Source organism: Erpetoichthys calabaricus, chromosome 12 (assembly GCF_900747795.2).
Source record: "Erpetoichthys calabaricus chromosome 12, fErpCal1.3, whole genome shotgun sequence".
Taxonomy (NCBI): domain Eukaryota; kingdom Metazoa; phylum Chordata; class Cladistia; order Polypteriformes; family Polypteridae; genus Erpetoichthys; species Erpetoichthys calabaricus.
In genome coordinates this window covers 29,944,126-29,961,663 of record NC_041405.2, presented here as the reverse complement: position 1 = coordinate 29,961,663, position 17,538 = coordinate 29,944,126, and the positions used below count along the sequence as shown (strand labels likewise).

Below are 17,538 nucleotides of genomic sequence, written 5' to 3'. Positions count from 1 at the left end.
CTCGGTGTTCTCCAGGATTTCCCACAGGACCCTAACAGTCCATATCATGCAGATAGGTCAAGTAACTCCCCTGGTGATGAAGTGGGGCAGAATGCGGCTGGTTTTGCCGAGACATACTGTACTTCGTTATAGAATAAGATGTATTAAGGGAGCGTATTAAAGTGGGCTCTTATGCTGGCTTTTGTTTACGCTCAATGGAGACTTCAGGCATTCTTTCATTTATGTTTAAATAAAACGCTTCAGCCGAAATTATATTTCGATTATGACTGAATGAATCGCCAATTGTCTATCATAATGCCCGGCGTACGTGCTGAAGGGCGAGTAACAGCCGTAATTAGACGATCTAACGGGTAACACGTTCAAAATCGCGCGTCTCCGTGTGGCATGTGACAGATACGTAAAGGGGAGGGGGGAGGGAAGAATCCCCTTTATAAAGAGGATGAGCAACAAGTGGCAGGTACAGTCTGTGGTTTTAAAACTGAGAAATCGGCTTTGTGAATTTGCTGTGATTTCGAGATGGCTGCAGCTGATTTTGATGCGGTGCTGGCCTCTTGGGGACCCGTAGAAGCAGATTCGCCAGGATACGGGGAAGCCGTGCTTGTTCGGTAACCTTGCTTTGCTTGGCTGAAAAAAAGTGTAAAGTTTGAATTAGTTAGATCAATTGCATTTTTATAATTTTATCGAATTGTTTAGTCATTACATTTTGTTTTGGAATTAAGCACCTGGAATTTTTTGTATTACACTTGGGGAAATTGTGTGCAACCTAAATAATGCAAGAAAAGAACTTGGTCTATTGTTGATTAGTTGCTTTAAAAATCATTGTCACCCTTAGCTGTACATGAAATTCGGAGTTTATTGTTCCTTGTTATTAGTACTAAATTGTTACAGAGTGGCTCATATTTTGTATCTTCATCTGTGTTAGCTTTTGTATTCGTTTATTTGTAGAATATTTTTCTACAAGCTTAGGTATATAAACTGGCAAAAATAAAGTTTGTAATGTACAGCTCTTCAGAAATATACACTTTCATCAGGATTCCACTTACAGTACTTTTGAGTACGGGGGAAAACACTATATACATTCAAATCATTATTATTAATGATTATTATTGTTATTAGTATTATTTGCAGCGACATGAGCTGTCGGGGGTGGCAAGTGGGTCCAGAACAAAAGGAAAAAGAAAGTTCAAGGGCGCGTTCCCAGTGAAGTGCGCGATATGTACCTACAAGGACGATGTTATTATAACTGAATGGCGCCCCCGCCCCCCAAGTCGTTGTCGATTTATGGGGGCGCCTTTCATGAAAGCGGAGGTGCGCGCGATCAAGACGCCGAAAGGGGAATCTCGGTCGTCTAAATCTAAAAGTACACATTGCCCACTGTGGACTTCGAGAGGTATCATCTACCGCCACGATAAATACCCCCTACCCTCCCGTCCAGGGCTCCAAATTGACACAGGCAATGAAATAATGTATGCGGAATGAGGCGAATTTCAAATTCTCAACCAAACGAATGATTTCTAACCGACAATCATGATGATACCTGTCAGAGCTCTTTGACACTCCCTAGTTATAAGAGCATATTGCTTTTCTAAGAAAATGTTTGAATTTTTATTGCACCTATAACAGCCGTGTGTATCTTGGGGGTTTGTTGTCGCGTAAAGTTCCAGCCTGATTTCAAATTGCACGATTTGTCTGTGTCCGCAATGGATTTTCTCAGATATCCAGATTTTTCTAGCAACCTAAACTACATGCACATTAAAAGGATTTTAAACGGCTGTAAATTGTTACTGTGTCAGTGGATGCGAGCGGTTTACCTCACCGTGCCCGACTGGAGATGGACTGGCGTCCCATTCGTGGCTGTTGCACTTAAAAATACGAGCTACTGAAGGGTTTGTTTTTGGGTTGTATGATTCCGCATAAAATCATTCTTTGACAAAGAATCATGTCATTCTGGAAAGCGTTCATTGCATTTGAAATTGGTTCTTTGTGCTTTGAAAAGGTTCTTACCATGCAGACAAAGCAGAAATCTGTAACAAACTACCAACAGGATACCGACAAAGGGAGAAAACCTGGACTTTTACTGCATATATACCAAGACGCAGGCTAAGTGTCTTTTTTAAAACCAGAAACCCACTATATTATACATCTATTATTAGTTTGGTACCGGTTAAGGATATAATTAAATAAAGAAACTTCATATGGATGGTTGTTTAAGAAACCCAAAACAGTTCCCCAATAGCATCACTCTGAACAAACACTTTTAGTTTTAACATGCACAGTTATTGTTAAGAGTGCGCATTAAAAATGCCAAATGAGGATAAATCAATACACACATAACACAGGGGCAAGTAACAAATAAAGTATTGTCCTTATTTATAGACATAACATAACGTTTTTAAATCCAGATAGTTAAGCATTTCTGAATTTAAAACATACTCGTACATCAAAATAAACTTAAGTAAATTATTCATTTACTGATTTAATGAGTTTTTGGTAACCGATATCATGATTCAGCTTTGTAAAATCTTAAAAGATTTGTCTACTGTAGTTTGTAATTCAATATTTACTTTCTCAGTTACTGTTACCTTTACATTTCCATAGCTGTTAATTTTTTCTTCTTGTTCGTTTTTTTTTTTTTTTAGTAACAGCAACTGTGTTCTTTCACTGTTTTAGCGTGTGATATTCAAAAGGTTTAATAATACAAACAGCCTTTAAAAAACTATTTCAATATTTTGAGGAATTCCACTGGTTTAAACTAAATCATATATACTGCACCGCTATATAATTTCACACATTGCATTGCATATCAAGGCTCTCAGAGAATTCCACCTTTTTTCCTGGTTTATTTAATAATAATAATAATTCTTTGCATTTATATAGCGCTTTTCTCACTACTCAAAGTGCATTTAGACTGTCTGCTACAGACAAGGTCTGTTTGCCTTATAGGTATTTAGAGCAGCTGGGTGGCACAGAGTTTTGTATTGCATTGCATCCCAGTTTAATTTATCATTGATGTTCTTTTGTATGAAGTTTACCCTTTTCCTCAGTGGTTTCATTTTTCCTCAGTGGTTTGGCACATTTCAGGGGTTTTAAGTGTGAATGTGGGTGTAAATCTGTTCTGACGTGGGTTGACTTCCAGGAGATGCTATTGGAATAATTGATGGCTGCTGCCATCTGGAAATAGTAAAGGAAAATTCAACCTCAGAACTGGATAAATGAAACATGTTTGAAATTCATGATTTACTTATCGTAATGAATTATACACTAAATAAAATCAGCCAGTTTTTTTTTTTTTTTTTGGATCTAGTGACTTCTACACAGAAAAAAATTCCAGTGTTAAATTATCACTTAAAATGCATATACCCACATAGAAATGTTTTTACATAAGTATTATTAATGTTTATGTTGGCACTGTAAGAACTATTTTAAGTGTGGTGTGGTATTTTTACAGTGACGTGCTATACTGACCGAAGCTTCTTAATAATGCATGTAAACAGACTACTGCACTTTTTGTCATGGGTGTTGCATTATAGATGGCAAGAACCTAATTTAGCAACCAAAAAAGATTTAGATTTTGTTCTAGAGTTTTTGGGGACGACATTTTGTGAAACATGAAGTTGTGTGATATTGTCTTCAGTTTCAACATGCTCTATCTTTTATCCTTCACTAAACTGTGCTTTTCTCCTTTTATTTGGTATTTTTAGCCTGTTCACTGATCATCCAGAGTCCCAGAAACTGTTCCCCAAGTTCAAAAACCTCTCGCAGGGTGAGCTGTCAGGCAATGCAGGTATCAAGGCTCATGGAAATGTTGTCCTGTCCAAGCTGACTGCATTGATCAAACAGAAGGGTGATCACGCTGCTCTCCTTAAGCCTCTGGCAGAAAGCCATGCTCTGCAACACAAGATTCCTCGGAAGAACTTTGAGGTATGAACGCCTTTAGCTTTTCACCTGTCATGGATATCTTTTAAGAAGTTAAGCTGAGTAGCAAGTCTTTTTGTGACCTACATAGGAAAGATGCCAGATTGTGCTTGATGCTGATTACTGACCAAGTCAATCAATCAGCCAACCAATCGACTCAGAACTGTCATAATAAGCACCATTACTGGACAATTATACAAAACTGCCTTACTATAAAAAGCAATAATTTTAACTTGTCACAATTTGACTCATATTGACTGTCCTAATATAGCAACTTGTGCAGAGCCACTGAGAAGCTGAAAGTTTCTTTAGTGCTACTCAATAGTAATACTAGAGATAAGCAAAATAGGTAGGCTTTCATTCGCATCCAGTTTCACAAAACAGACACTAAAATTAATTTTCCAGTTGACTTAACAAGTGTGAAATGCAAAACTCAGTAAAATTTTTGCGGAGATTTAAATTTTTTTTTGGAATGGAATACTGCTCCCCAAGACCTAGCTGACACTTCCATGCTAACCTATGTTTTTTTTTCTGCAGTGTGTAATTCATATAATTTGTTACACATTCCTAAAATTAGTTCTGTTTATGACTCTCGTTCTTGGGGGAGTGTTGTGCATTTTCTTTTTGAATGTGAGATGTTGTTTATTTTCCACATGAAGATGCACCAAAACCCATCATCATTCACATCATTTTGTTTTCTCCACAGAAACATCTCTCTACACAGGGAGCCACATCCTCTGTTTCCCAATGCCCCTCTCTCTACCAGTAGTTGTCTAGCAATTGCCCTTTCCTGTTTTTCGATTCTCCATGGGGTTTCAAGTTCATTTTCTGTCTCTGATACCATGTCTAGGATTGCAGTGATCAAAATTGACATCATAATTAACAAAATGTCAATCAAACTAGAAAAACCTGTCTGGTGACTCAACAAAATGTCTGCATGTGACATGTTATTTTCTTTAGAGATCTTTATTTAAGTGCTTGGTGACAGGCAAGCATATGTGAAATTAATACACAAAAACGTTTTCCGGAAAGGAGCAAAAATCCTTTCTCCATGTGTTAAAAGCACACATTTTGCAAAAAGTGAAACATAATTTTTGTTTCAAAATTTTTGTGAAGCAAAACATGAAGTTTTTTTGAAAATTTAATTTCACACAAATTAATAAGCTGTACATTCTAGGTCATTTTCATCCATCCATCCATCCATTTTCCAACCCGCTGAATCCGAACACAGGGTCACGGGGGTCTGCTGGAGCCAATCCCAGCCAACACAGGGCACAAGGCAGGGAACCAATCCCGGGCAGGGTGCCAACCCACCGCAGGACACACACAAACACACCCACACACTAAGCACACACTAGGGCCAATTAGTTCATTTTCAGTGTCTTTAAATCCCATCAATTGGGTTTTGAATAGGGGACCGAGAAAGCATTTGACTTCTCAATGTATGGCACAAATAAATAAATAAAATTGCTTTAGAATTAATTATCTTTGAAACATTTCAGTACTTCACATTTATTGGTTGACTACTTTTGCCTTTGTCTTTTTTGTGAAAGGGAATGTTTAATAATGAACAAAATCGATGAGGGTGAGATACGAATGGTGGATTTTAAAACAATGTTTTAAAAGAAAAAGCTGAAAACATTTGATGAATTTCAGCCATGTTAGGGATGCTTTCTGGCTGACAACTATGGAAATTCAGAAATGAACTATACACAGAGAGCATAACATTTACAAGCCTGTTTAATCTAAATCAGGGTTTGGGTGAGAAGGAGGGCTGCACAAGGCAGGAGACAACCCTGGATGGAAGGCCTAATCATTTACCTAATTTATACCAATTAACTTAACATGCATTTTTCTGGGGTTTGGGGAAAAAAAGGGAAAACCAGAAGAAAAAATCCACAAAATCACAAGAGAACATGTAAATCCATACTGTCAGAAACTGGAAGTGGAATACAAACCTAAAGTTACAAGTTTTATTAGGTAGAAGTGTTAATAACAGTGTCAACATGTCACCATGAAAACAACTAAATATAAGGTAAATAAACACAATAACATGTACAGTGCAACCATACAATTAATCATTCTTGGATCCTGGTATCTTAGAAAAATGCAATATGAAACATTTTCCAGAGCCCTATAATTTTCCTAAAAATATGCTTTGCTTACATATCATGCCTTTTTAACTGTGATTAAGGTCAATGTTTGGTTAATATTAGTTATTAGCAATTAAAAGTTATTTAGTTAAACTTGATTGATAGATAGGGTGGCACAGTGGTGCAGTGGTAGCGCTGCTGCCTCGCAGTTAGGAGACCTGGGTTCGCTTCCCGGGTCCTCCCCGAGTGAAGTTTGCATGTTCTCCCCGTGTCTGTGTGGGTTTCTTCCTGTCCAAAGACATGCAGGTTAGATGCATTGGCAATCCTAAATTGTCCCATGTGTGTGTGTGTGTGTGCGCGCGCCCTGCCCGGGGTTTGTTTCCTGCTTTGCGCCCTATGTTGGCTGGGATTGGCTCCAGCAGACCCCTGTAGTTAGGATATAGCTGGTTGGATAATGGATGGATTGATAAATAGATAGATTTCTCAATTTTCTTTGTTGTGTGCCAAGTATTATTCATTGCATCACGGATACTCAAAACCCGCTTTTTATATGTCTGTTCAAATTCAAGTATATATCTGTGATCAAAACTCCACAAAACTCCTTCAACTCTCCAATTAAATTTAAGAATATATCAATGCTTGAGTTTCCAAGGGGGGCCCTGCTCATTAGTCTCTTTGTCCCATTGTACTATTCAGCTGTAAACATACTTGGCTTGATTTTTTTGTGTGGATTACATGGCAGAAAACTAAAGTAAAGCTATTCTACATCATCCATTCATTTATCCAACAAAATGAGAAGTCCAAAATGACACAAGTAGTTTTGAACAATGACCAAGTGTGGGATTCAAACACGGGCCATGAAGAAGCAGTACTAACCACTATCCTCTTTAATAAAATCCCTGTGTGTGTCCAGGTGTCCGTGTGTGTGTGTCTTCTGGTGAAGTGCACATGCGCGGGGCACAGTGCGATGCGCGATATTCCTGTTAGAGAAAGTTATAGGCGTTTTATGGAAATACAAACCAGTATTACTGCGAGAGGAAATTAAAGGTACACAATACAGTGACTGATATTACAGCCACATACAAGCTAGTATTACTGTCAGAGAAAATTAAAGGCATATTACCGACGCGGACACCTGTATTAACGCCAGAGAAAATTAAAGGTATATTACGGACGTACAAGCCAGCGGACGTACAAGACAGTATTACTGTCACAGAAAATTAAAGACACACAATACACGGCGGCAGCACATGAAGAACGGTCAGCTCAGCAAGTAAACATCAACAAAAGAAAGGCTGAAAGACAAAGAAAAATATGACCAACCAACAAAATGAGATCAAGGTCCCTTGCCATTTAATATAGACTGTTCCTACTAATGTTTATTTATGCACTACTGTTCTAGCGCCCGTTATTGTAACGGGCTTAATGACTAGTATATACATACGAGGGCAATCCAAAAGTAAGGTCTCCAAAGTGGTGGGGACATAGAGAAACTGTTCATACGGCTGTTGGCCACAGTGTTGTGATTGGTGCTTCCTCCACTCCCAAACACGCATGTGTGGCTTTGCTGGGATGCTCAATCTTGGCTTGGCAGCCCTTGAAAATGGAGCTCCCGTTGAACGCTACCGCCAAGTGCGAAGTTCGCGCAGGAGATCATCAATAACCGACGAGACAGTCGCGAAGGTTGAGGAAAACATGTGTAAAGATCGGCGGTTGGAACTTCATCACCCACCCACCCTATAGTCCGGACTTGGCACCCAGTGACTGCCACCTGTTCCCTAAGTTGAAAGAACATTTTTCCGGAAGGCGATTCTGCTCCGATGAAGAGGTGAAAGATGAGGTTCAATGCTTCCTGAAGGACATGGCAGCGAGCTGGTATGACATGGGCATTCTAAAACTACCACAGCATCTACAAAAATGCACCGGCCGAAATGGCGATTATGTAGAAAAACAAAAGTCTTTAACCTTTTAAAATGATGTAAACATTATAGAAAATAAACGGTTGTTTGTATTTCTAAAAAAATAGGAAACCTTACTTTTGGGATTGCCCTCGTATATAATATACAACATTTTTGAGATTTTATAGTCTATTATGTTGAAATTATGTTAGGTGTATAGAATTGTGAACTTGCAACACAAACAAGGTGAAAATGGTGTGATGCCTCCTTAAATTCCCACAAAGCAGGCAAGGGCCTTCACCAACCTTCCCAAAAAAAGGCTTTACCACAGGCAGCCGGCACTCAGCTACCATTGGCAGGCTTTAACCTGTAAAATTTGGAACTTGCTGTAAAAGTTCAAAAAGATTTTAAATGTTCAAAATGTTATCAAAAATGCCCTTCAAATAAGAACAAAACCAGAAAAATCTCTGCCTCGGAAGGACAAAGCCAGTACAGAATCTTTATAATTTAAAAGATTTATTTAGATAAACAAAAGAAAACTAAAAAATAAAAATAGGGCAGAATAAAGCAAAAGAAGTTGCCTGAAAGGCAATCCATAGAAAACCAGACTAAATACACAATCAAGAAAAGCAATGCAATACTCCCAAATAACATTTTTATTCTCCACAAACCTCAATGAACCTCTGAGAGACTCAGTTCAGGCCTCACGTATAAAGGCTAAAGGCGGTCCCCTGCAGGTATGTAAAGGTGGGCTCGTCTCTCCTGGTTCTACCCACAAAATACAGGAAATGACAGAAAAAGATGTAAAAAAAATACTGACAAATGAAATAATTAAAAAAAAAAAAATTACACAATCTCAAAGAACAACATCATTTTACAAAATGCCAAAACAAAACCAAAAGTTGAACTACTAACAAAAGGTGAGAACTTGTAAAAGATAATATGAAATAAACTTAAACCAGGATAATAACCCTGGCTGAAGCATAAGATGCAGTATCTCAATTAAAGTGTATTTTATGACCATAGGTGTAGAAGCGATTTATATTTATGACAGTTCCAACTGATTGATTGATCATAGTTAGGGTTTTGATTCATGCTCTCTCATCCCCTTCCCACTGAAATTATTTAATTACTACGTCTTTTCTCTTCAGACAGTCCAAATGCATGAAGCTTCTTATATATAAAAAAGGTCTCTCTTTTTCATTGATATGTATCTAATATTATATTCTGCCTTGGGATGAATAACCAAATGTTCAATTAAATGTACACAGCAGGTATTTGCAGCACTACAGTACATCATCACCGCTGAACAGTAAAGGAGTCTCCTTTTAAGCACTCAAGCAAATTATTTATTGAAATCTTATAGCCTGTCTAGTGATTCTTTACTGGAAACATGCAAACTTCATTGAATTTTTTGAGTCAATGACATGCTGCAGTAAATCCAACTTTATTATTAGTATTATTATTTATACAGTTGTTTATATTTCGTTTTCTTTCCTTTTCAGATTATCTCAGAGGTCATTGTCAAGGTGGTTGCAGAAAAGAACTCTGCTTTCAATGCTGATGCTCAAGCTGCCCTAAGGAGGGTGCTGAAGGTGGTGGTTGCTGACCTGGGCTGCTTCTACGATGAACATGGATATAAAGAGTAAATCACCATCATAGACCCTAAGACTTTGAGTGTGACCCGTAGAACTGCACATGTATGAAGATATACATTGCTTTCCTAAGGCTATACTACATACATTATGTAATAGTGAGCAGACGGATATGTAAACAAATTGTGATAAGTCTGTCCTGCGATTGAATTGACCACTGGGCAACAGAAATAAAAGTGTAATCTCTATCCTGGTGTACCATTGCACTATTTGTTAAAATGGAGTATCGCTTCAGCACTTCAGGTCAACTTTCTTTAGTTTGAAGAAAGGTGGGGGGATTCCCTAGGCAATCATTCCCACATAGTGATGTGTATATCCAGGGAGTGGTGATGGTCAAACTCTGAGATGTGAAGTGTTGTTTTGAGACAATGGTGTAACATGTCAGTGCTACTGCATTAGTAACACCGTGATCAGCTCCACTGACACAATAACTAAATCAGTTTGACTAACAAGAGGAGACCATTCAGTCCACAAATCTAATGTGTTTAGCTAATAGCTCAGTTTTCCCCAAATCTCAGGTCATCAAGAAATTCGCTACAGCTACATAACTGGCAAGTGCGTTTCAGATTCCAATGGCCTTTTATGTGACAAAGAGCTTTTTGGTTTCCTTCTTAAACATTTAATTTTCACCAATATTTCTGTGATTCATTATTTAGCTAACAGAATTCTGACAGATCAACTTTACCAATGCCCTTATGAAATGTTGAAGACCTGGATTAGGTCCCTGCATGGGACATCACTGCTGTTGAAGAATATAGAGGTTTAATTCACTGTCGACACCTAAAGGATGCCTGTGGTGTGCTGGACTGGTGTTACCAGCCCACTGAATCAACAAGCTGATTAGAAAGGCAAGTTCAGGTATTGAACACATTCTGGACCTCTTGAAGGCAGTAAGGAAGGACAGAATTAAAGCAAAACTGAGCAACACTGTGAAGAAAACTGCATATCCTCTCACTGACAAACCAACACTGAGTACTTTCAGCCAACACTTTACTAAGTAGAACTGTGTCAAGAAACAGAAAGTCAGACATTTTTCTTATTTTCTTTTTAATTTTCTTCCTTTTTATTAATTCTAGTGTGTGTATAATGTGTGTAAGTATCTATCTATCAAGCTTCTGTAAAAAGACAAACTTACTGTTGTGGACAATTAAGCTCCTATTTAAGTTTAAAATAAATTGTAAAATGGTATAAAAATGAATTAATCAGGATAAAAAACCACAATTTAAAGAGATTTCAAAACAGAAAATTGCAAGGACAAGCTAGAACGATAGAAAAATTTTAAAATATAAATACATTTTAAAATCACATGCTGGAAATATTACATGGCCGACAGGCACCCACTCGGGGCGCACTAGCATAAACAAACATCCACAGAAATACCCTGACAGCCTTTACTCTAAATAACCACTCTACAGATAAAAGACATGAACAGTAGATCTGCAAGTTAATAACCGCTTTTAACTTTCTAAACCAACAGGTGCAATAACAGCAGCAGTACAGGCCATGCTTTATTACTGAGGCAACATCACAAATATCAATTAAAACGAATAAGACCCATAAAAATACAATACAGTAACAAAGTAATAACGCAACCACAGCACAATCATACGGTAAATATACAATTTCCTACCTTTAGAAGATTTTCTTCCCTGTTTTCCTGACAGAGAAGTCCTTGATGAGGCTGGTAAAATCCAGAGACAGGTGATTCACTCTGTTTTGGCCCATTGTGGATCTCAGTCTGTTTTTAACTTGTCCCAGTTTTGAAAATGAACGCTCCCCGCTAGCATTCGTTACAGGCAAAGTCATAAATATCTGGAGTGCTAAACCAATATTTTGCAGCAGTGACTTTTCTGAAATGTCCTTGTTTTCTTTAATTTCGTCCATAAAATCTTCCTCCAGAACATCCGCATATTTCTTCTGAAAATTAGCCGCTCCAGTTCGAAAATCTTCTGCAGCGATGGAGAGAATATTGTTCAAAAATTCAACCGTCTGCTCAATGTCTTTGTAAGGAGTGATACCTCCGATCCAGTTCGGCAACAAGTCAGTCTATGACGGCAATAAGAACTGTTGTTCTTGGACTTGTCTCGGCCTGATCGCTCAGTCAGGTTCAGTGGATTCATCGGCTAGTTTTTTCCTGCCTCTGTGTGTCCACTTTGTAGCGTTGGGACACAGTTGGGTGACATGTTTTTTTTGCACCAATCTCAAAGTGGTCAAAATCATCTCGCAGGCAGGCTACATAATTCCTCAATGAGCTGATGAGATTAACAGCGTTACATAAATCCAAATCAATTGCCCGCAGAGCAGTGCCAGTCTTGTGAAAGCGTTGCAATATGCGGTGCCACTTGTTACACAAAAAGGAAATCTATAGTTATTCCATCTTAGCGTAGAGTGTCCCGGCTTCATCCGGAGCAGTAAGGTTTTGGTTCGGGTCATCAGCTAATTTTTCAGTGACTCTTGAATTCTGGCGTAGTTCTGATGGAGTAGCCTACTTTAATTGCTAGTGCGTGTGCTGACCATCTAGTGTCTGAAAGGCCTTTCAAAGTCACTATCCTGAGGTCGTTAGGCTCTAAACTCGCTGAAATTGTCTGCCATCGGGATATGGACATGGAAGAAAAATTAAAGTGTGTCCGGACAAAATTTTAAAAAATCCTCCGTCTAAAGGCAGCAGTTAATACTGTTAAGTCTCACTAAATTGAGCATGTGTGCAGCACATGATACCCACTGGACAAAAAGGCTGATCTGTTTAATGCGTGCTTGCAGGCCACTGTAAACTCCGGACATGCTGGCTGAGTTATCATAACACTGGCTTCTGCAGTCACTTATATCAACGCCCATGTCTTCTAAAACACCAAGAAGAGACTGGCACTGTGACTCTCCCGAATGACTTTGAATTGGTAGAAACTTGACAAACCGCTCCATGATGCAGCAGTCAGGTGACATATATATCATGAACGTGAGTTGGTCTGTGTGTGTAACATCTGGAGTGGAATCGTCGCTAATTGAAAAGTACTTAGCAATTTTTATCTGATAATCTCCATGAGGACCCGCTCTCCCATCAGTTCAATAAATTCTAAACATGTTGTTGATGACAGGTACAATGGCGTCCCTTCCCTGCATTGCCAAATTTTTAGATGTGTGCTTTCACGAACGGATCAAATTCGCTGATAACTTCGAGAACACCAATAAAGATTCCATTATCAGGATATCCAAAAATTTCACTGTGTCTTCTGAGAGATATTCCTCGCTTAGCTAAAAACGTGACCACCGCAAACACCCTTTTCAAAAGCTCAGTCCAATATTCGCACTCACTGTCAAATTGTTTTTTTTTTTAGTTCTGAATCTGAGCGTCCAGCATCAGCACAGCCACGCGTAACAAAAGCAAACATAGCGATTGTGTGGCTCTCCGATCCTTCATGTTCACCCAAGCGCACTGCCCCCATTTTTCCAGTCACTATAACCTGCTATCAGTACAGACTCACTGTCCCCAGAAAGTTTACTGAGCCTTTTGAAGAGATATAAAGTAGCCTTTCCTTTGGCAGAGTTTCACCATTTTCCAATTTTCTTTTAAACAGGGTTTTGGAAAAGTATCTCTTTTGGTGTTTGTGTTGCCTTTCTGAGGCAGCAACATCTGCGTCTTTGTTCTGACATTGGTCAGGTCCAATATTAACCCAGTATCTCCTCATGGGTTCATCAGTTTTGTCCCAGCATGCAGGATCTGAGCTACAGCTATAGTGGGACTTTCCGTTGTTGCAGAGTCGGCCTCTTGTGCCATCTCAGCAGCAACAGGTGAAGCGGTCATGGCTAAACTAATTCCCAGGGTGTTGGTGGTACAATCTAGTTTTTCAGGTGGTGGAAGTGTTAGTCCCTCGGTCTATCTGAGTGAGATGGTTGTGAGGCAAGATTGGTTGTAACCTTGGCCGATGACTTTATCAAAGCTACAGTTAGCTGTGGCTACAGCTAAGCGTCCAGGGGCAGTTGCTTCATGACCAGCGTTAGCCGATAGCTGGCAGTCCTGCTGTGGATCAGCATTTTGTTGCTGACTGGATGAAGATTCTGCAGCCTTGAAATACCTGGTCAATTTAGGGATGTTCTTTAGCAGTTTTGTTACACTGTTCTTTCAGTCATTGTGCTTTTCGTTTGTGCTCTGCTACCATATTTTCTTTCAGGCATTTTGCCGATGTGTTGTCCACTCTCCTAGAACAACAGTTGTGTGGTATGAAATCAAAACAAAATTAACTTTAACCAAGTCACGTCTACCCACTCAGCCGATTAAATCTTAAACTCTTATTGGCCAAAGGGCATCAGGGAGGTGGTTTTCCATTGTACTTTGTTTATTCTGTATTGCAGTTCTAACTTTTCCTGACAGGAAACATTTCACTAACCAGCAGTATCAAGACTTTAGTTGTAGACAATACACCATAGTAAATAATCTAGAGTCACTTGTTACAGTATACATTTGAAACAGCATTTAGTTGTCATATACAACCAATTCACTGCTAGGGCAGAGTCTAATGCCCAGACTTTTATAATATTTTAATTTTATTAATTTTCATTGTAATCATTCCATTCCATACAAACAGATCAATTTATAACCCAACAAATTTGAAGACTAATCAAACCCCACCCCTGAGAAGGAGAGCTTAGCTAAAGGAAAATTGCTTAAGGCGTTTTAATAAGGCAACATTAAACAAAAGAAAGGGAGAAGTAAATATCTATGTAAATAAGAGACGGAGAAGGGAGTTAAATGCGATAATAGTTATTTCTCTTATTCTAAAATTATATTGATTAAATCCTGCCATGTTTTGAAAAAATGTTGTACAGATCCTCTAACTGAAAATTTGATTTTTTCCAATTTCAAATAATATAAAACATCGGTTTCCCACTGACTTATAAGAGGAGAATTAGGATTCTTCCAATTTAACAAAATAAGTCTGCGTGCCAAAAGTGTAGTGAATGCAATCACCGTTTGCTTGTCCTTCTCCAATTCAAGTCCATCTGGAAGGACACCAAACACAGCTGTTAGTGGGTTAGGAGGGATTGTGATACCAAGGCTGTCTGAAAGGCACTTAAAAATTTTTGTCCAAAATGATGTTAGTTTAGTGCAGGCCCAAAACATGTGACCCAGTGAGGCAGGAGCTTGGTTGCAGCGCTCGCAGGTTGGATCCTGCCCTGGAAACATTTTGGACAGTTTTAAGCGAGACAGATGAGCTCGATATATAATTTTTAGTTGAATAATTCTATGCTTTGTGCATATAGAACTCGAGTGAATTCTCTGCTTTGCTTCCTTCCACTCCTTTTCTGATATATTGATTAAGAGATCTTCTTCCCAATGTCCTCTTGGATCTTTGAAAGGTAGGGACTCTAATAAGATTTTATATATTGCGGAAATAGTGTTTGTTTCCTTGAAATTGAGCAGTATTTTTTCCAGCATTGAGGAGGGTGCAAGGTGGGGGAAATCGGGCAATTTCTGTTTAACAAAATTTCTAATTTGAAGATAGTAAAAGAAATGTGTAGCTGGGAGGTTGAATTTTGAACGTAATTGTTCAAAAGATGTAAATATGTTGTCTATATAAAGATCTCTGAGCATTTTAATCCCAAAAACTTTTCCAGGTATTAAAAACTGGATATACTTGCGAAGGTTGAAAGAGGTGGTTCTCTTGCAGAGGTGCCACAGATAAAAGATTTTCCATCTTAAAATGCTTTCTAATTTGGTTCCATATTCTGAGTGAGTAAAGCACAATTGGGTTATTAGTATATTTACGATAACTTTCATTTATTGGAGAGCAGAGCAGGGAATATAAAGAAGTACTACAGGATTTTACTTCTATTGCGGACCAAGCCTGTGTATGTTCATTTATTTGTGTCCAGGTTTTTATGGCTTGTATGTTTGCTGCCCAGTAATAAAACTGAAAATTAGGTAAAGCCATGCCACCTTCTGCCTGAGGTCTTTGTAGGGTCGCTCTTCGGATACGTGGGTGTTTTGAGTTCCAAATGAATGAGGTTATTATTGAATCTGTTTAAAAAACAATTTATTGATATATATTGGAATATTTTGAAATAAAAAGAGAAGTTTAGGAAGGATATTCATCTTAACAATGTTAATTCTTCTGGCTTGAGTGAGATGAAGGGTTGACCATCTATGCAAGTCTTGCTTAATTTTTTCCATACAGACGCCAAAATTTTGTTGATAAAGAGCTTTATGTTTACTTGTGATATTTACCCCTAGGTATTTAAACTGATCTGCTATGGTAAAAGGTAGGGTGTCTAATCTAATATTATATGCTTGTGAATTCACTGGAAAGAGTATACTTTTATTCAGATTAATTCTAAGACCAGATATCTTTTGAAATTCTGTTAGTGCTGTTAAAACAGCGGGGACAGTGTTTTCTGGGTCTGATATATATAAGACCATATCATCTGCATATAGAGAAATTTTCTGTTCCAGTCCTTCTCTGACAATCCCCTTTATCTGATAAGAATTTCGGCAGTGAACCGGCAGTGGTTCAATAGCGATTGCAAACAACAGTGGCGACAAGGGACATCCTTATCTGGTACCACGTTCTAGTTTAAAGTAGTCTGAGCAAATGTTATTAATACAAATTGAAGCTTCTGGATTGGTATACAGTAGTTTGATCCAAGCACAAATATTCGGGCCAAACCCCAATTTCTCCAATGCAGTGAAAAGGTAATTCCATTCGATCATGTCAAATGCCTTTTCTGCGTCTAATGATAGTAATATCTCTGGGGTGTTTGATTTTGCTGGTGAATATATAACATTAAACAAGCGGAGATTTGAAGATAGGTGTCGGCCTTTAATAAATCCAGTTTGATCTTGTGATATTACCGAGGGCAGCACTTTCTCCATCCTTCTAGCTAGGATTTTTGAGAGTATCTTAACATCATTATTCAGAAGTGAAATTGGTCTATATGATGCACATTGTAAAAAGTCCTTATTTTGTTTAGGAAAGAGGGTGATTAATGCTTGTCAAAATGTTTGAGGTCGTATTTGGTTGTCTCTAGCTTCTGTAAATGTTGCCAATAACAGTGGAGCTAGCTGAGTGGAGAATTTCTTATAAAACTCTACGGGGTAACCATCAGGGCCTGATGATTTCCCGCTTTGTAGTGACTTTATAGTGTCTAGTAATTCTGTTAGCGTTAGAGGTTTATCCAGTTCCTCAGCACTTAAAGCATCTATTTGTGGTATTTGTGAATTATCCAGAAATGCATTAGATTGTGTGTTGTCTTCTTTGGGCTCAGTGGAATATAAAGACTTATAGTAATCTCTAAATGTGTGCATTATTTTATTATGGTCGATGATTTCTTCTCCATTCTTGTTGGCGATTACTGGTATTGCATTGTGAACTTCTTGTTTATGAATTTGTTGGGCTAAAAGCTTATTAGCTTTTACTCCGTGTTCATAGTAATGCTGTCTAGACTTAAGTTGTTCAGTTAAGTTTTGTATGTAGGGTCTGTCTTTTCCTGTGGAGAACTTCATTTGGATGCCTGGCTTGTTTTTCATCTATTCTAGTAATTCATTTCTTAGCTCTGACACTTTCTTGGTTTCTAATTTATTTCTGTAGGAAAGATATGAAATAATCTGTCCTCTTAAGAAGGCCTTTAGAGTTTCCCAGAGTGTTCCTGCAGAAACCTCTGTGGACGTGTTTGTCTCTAGGAAGAAGCGGATTTGTTTGGATATAAATTCTGGGCAGTTCTCGTCTGCCAATAAAAGAGGGTTAAGACGCCATCTGCGAGAAGAGTGTAAGGGGCTTATTGATTTTAGCTCCAAGACTAGAGACAGGAAATTATAAAAAAAATAGAGTAGCTATAATGCACTGGTGAGTAGAAAGAATATGTTCTTGAGTTTGGGTTAAGAAACCTCCAGGGGTCTGATAAGTTGTGATCATTCAAAAACTAATTATCTTTGCAGTATTAGAGGTCGTCCCCCCTGTCACAGGAGTCCTAAGAGTGGATTTAAAA

At 38.3% G+C, this 17,538-nt stretch overlaps 1 protein-coding gene across 1 annotated transcript; it reads left to right on the top strand.

The window, feature by feature from the left end:
• Positions 1 to 435: 435 nt before the first annotated feature.
• Positions 436 to 9,746, top strand: LOC114662022 (myoglobin). The gene is made up of 3 exons (XM_028815305.2): positions 436 to 605; positions 3,702 to 3,921; positions 9,412 to 9,746. Exons 1-3 carry the CDS (start codon positions 517 to 519, stop codon positions 9,553 to 9,555), a joined length of 453 nt encoding a protein of 150 aa, XP_028671138.1. The 5' UTR covers positions 436 to 516; the 3' UTR covers positions 9,556 to 9,746.
• Positions 9,747 to 17,538: the final 7,792 nt, after the last annotated feature.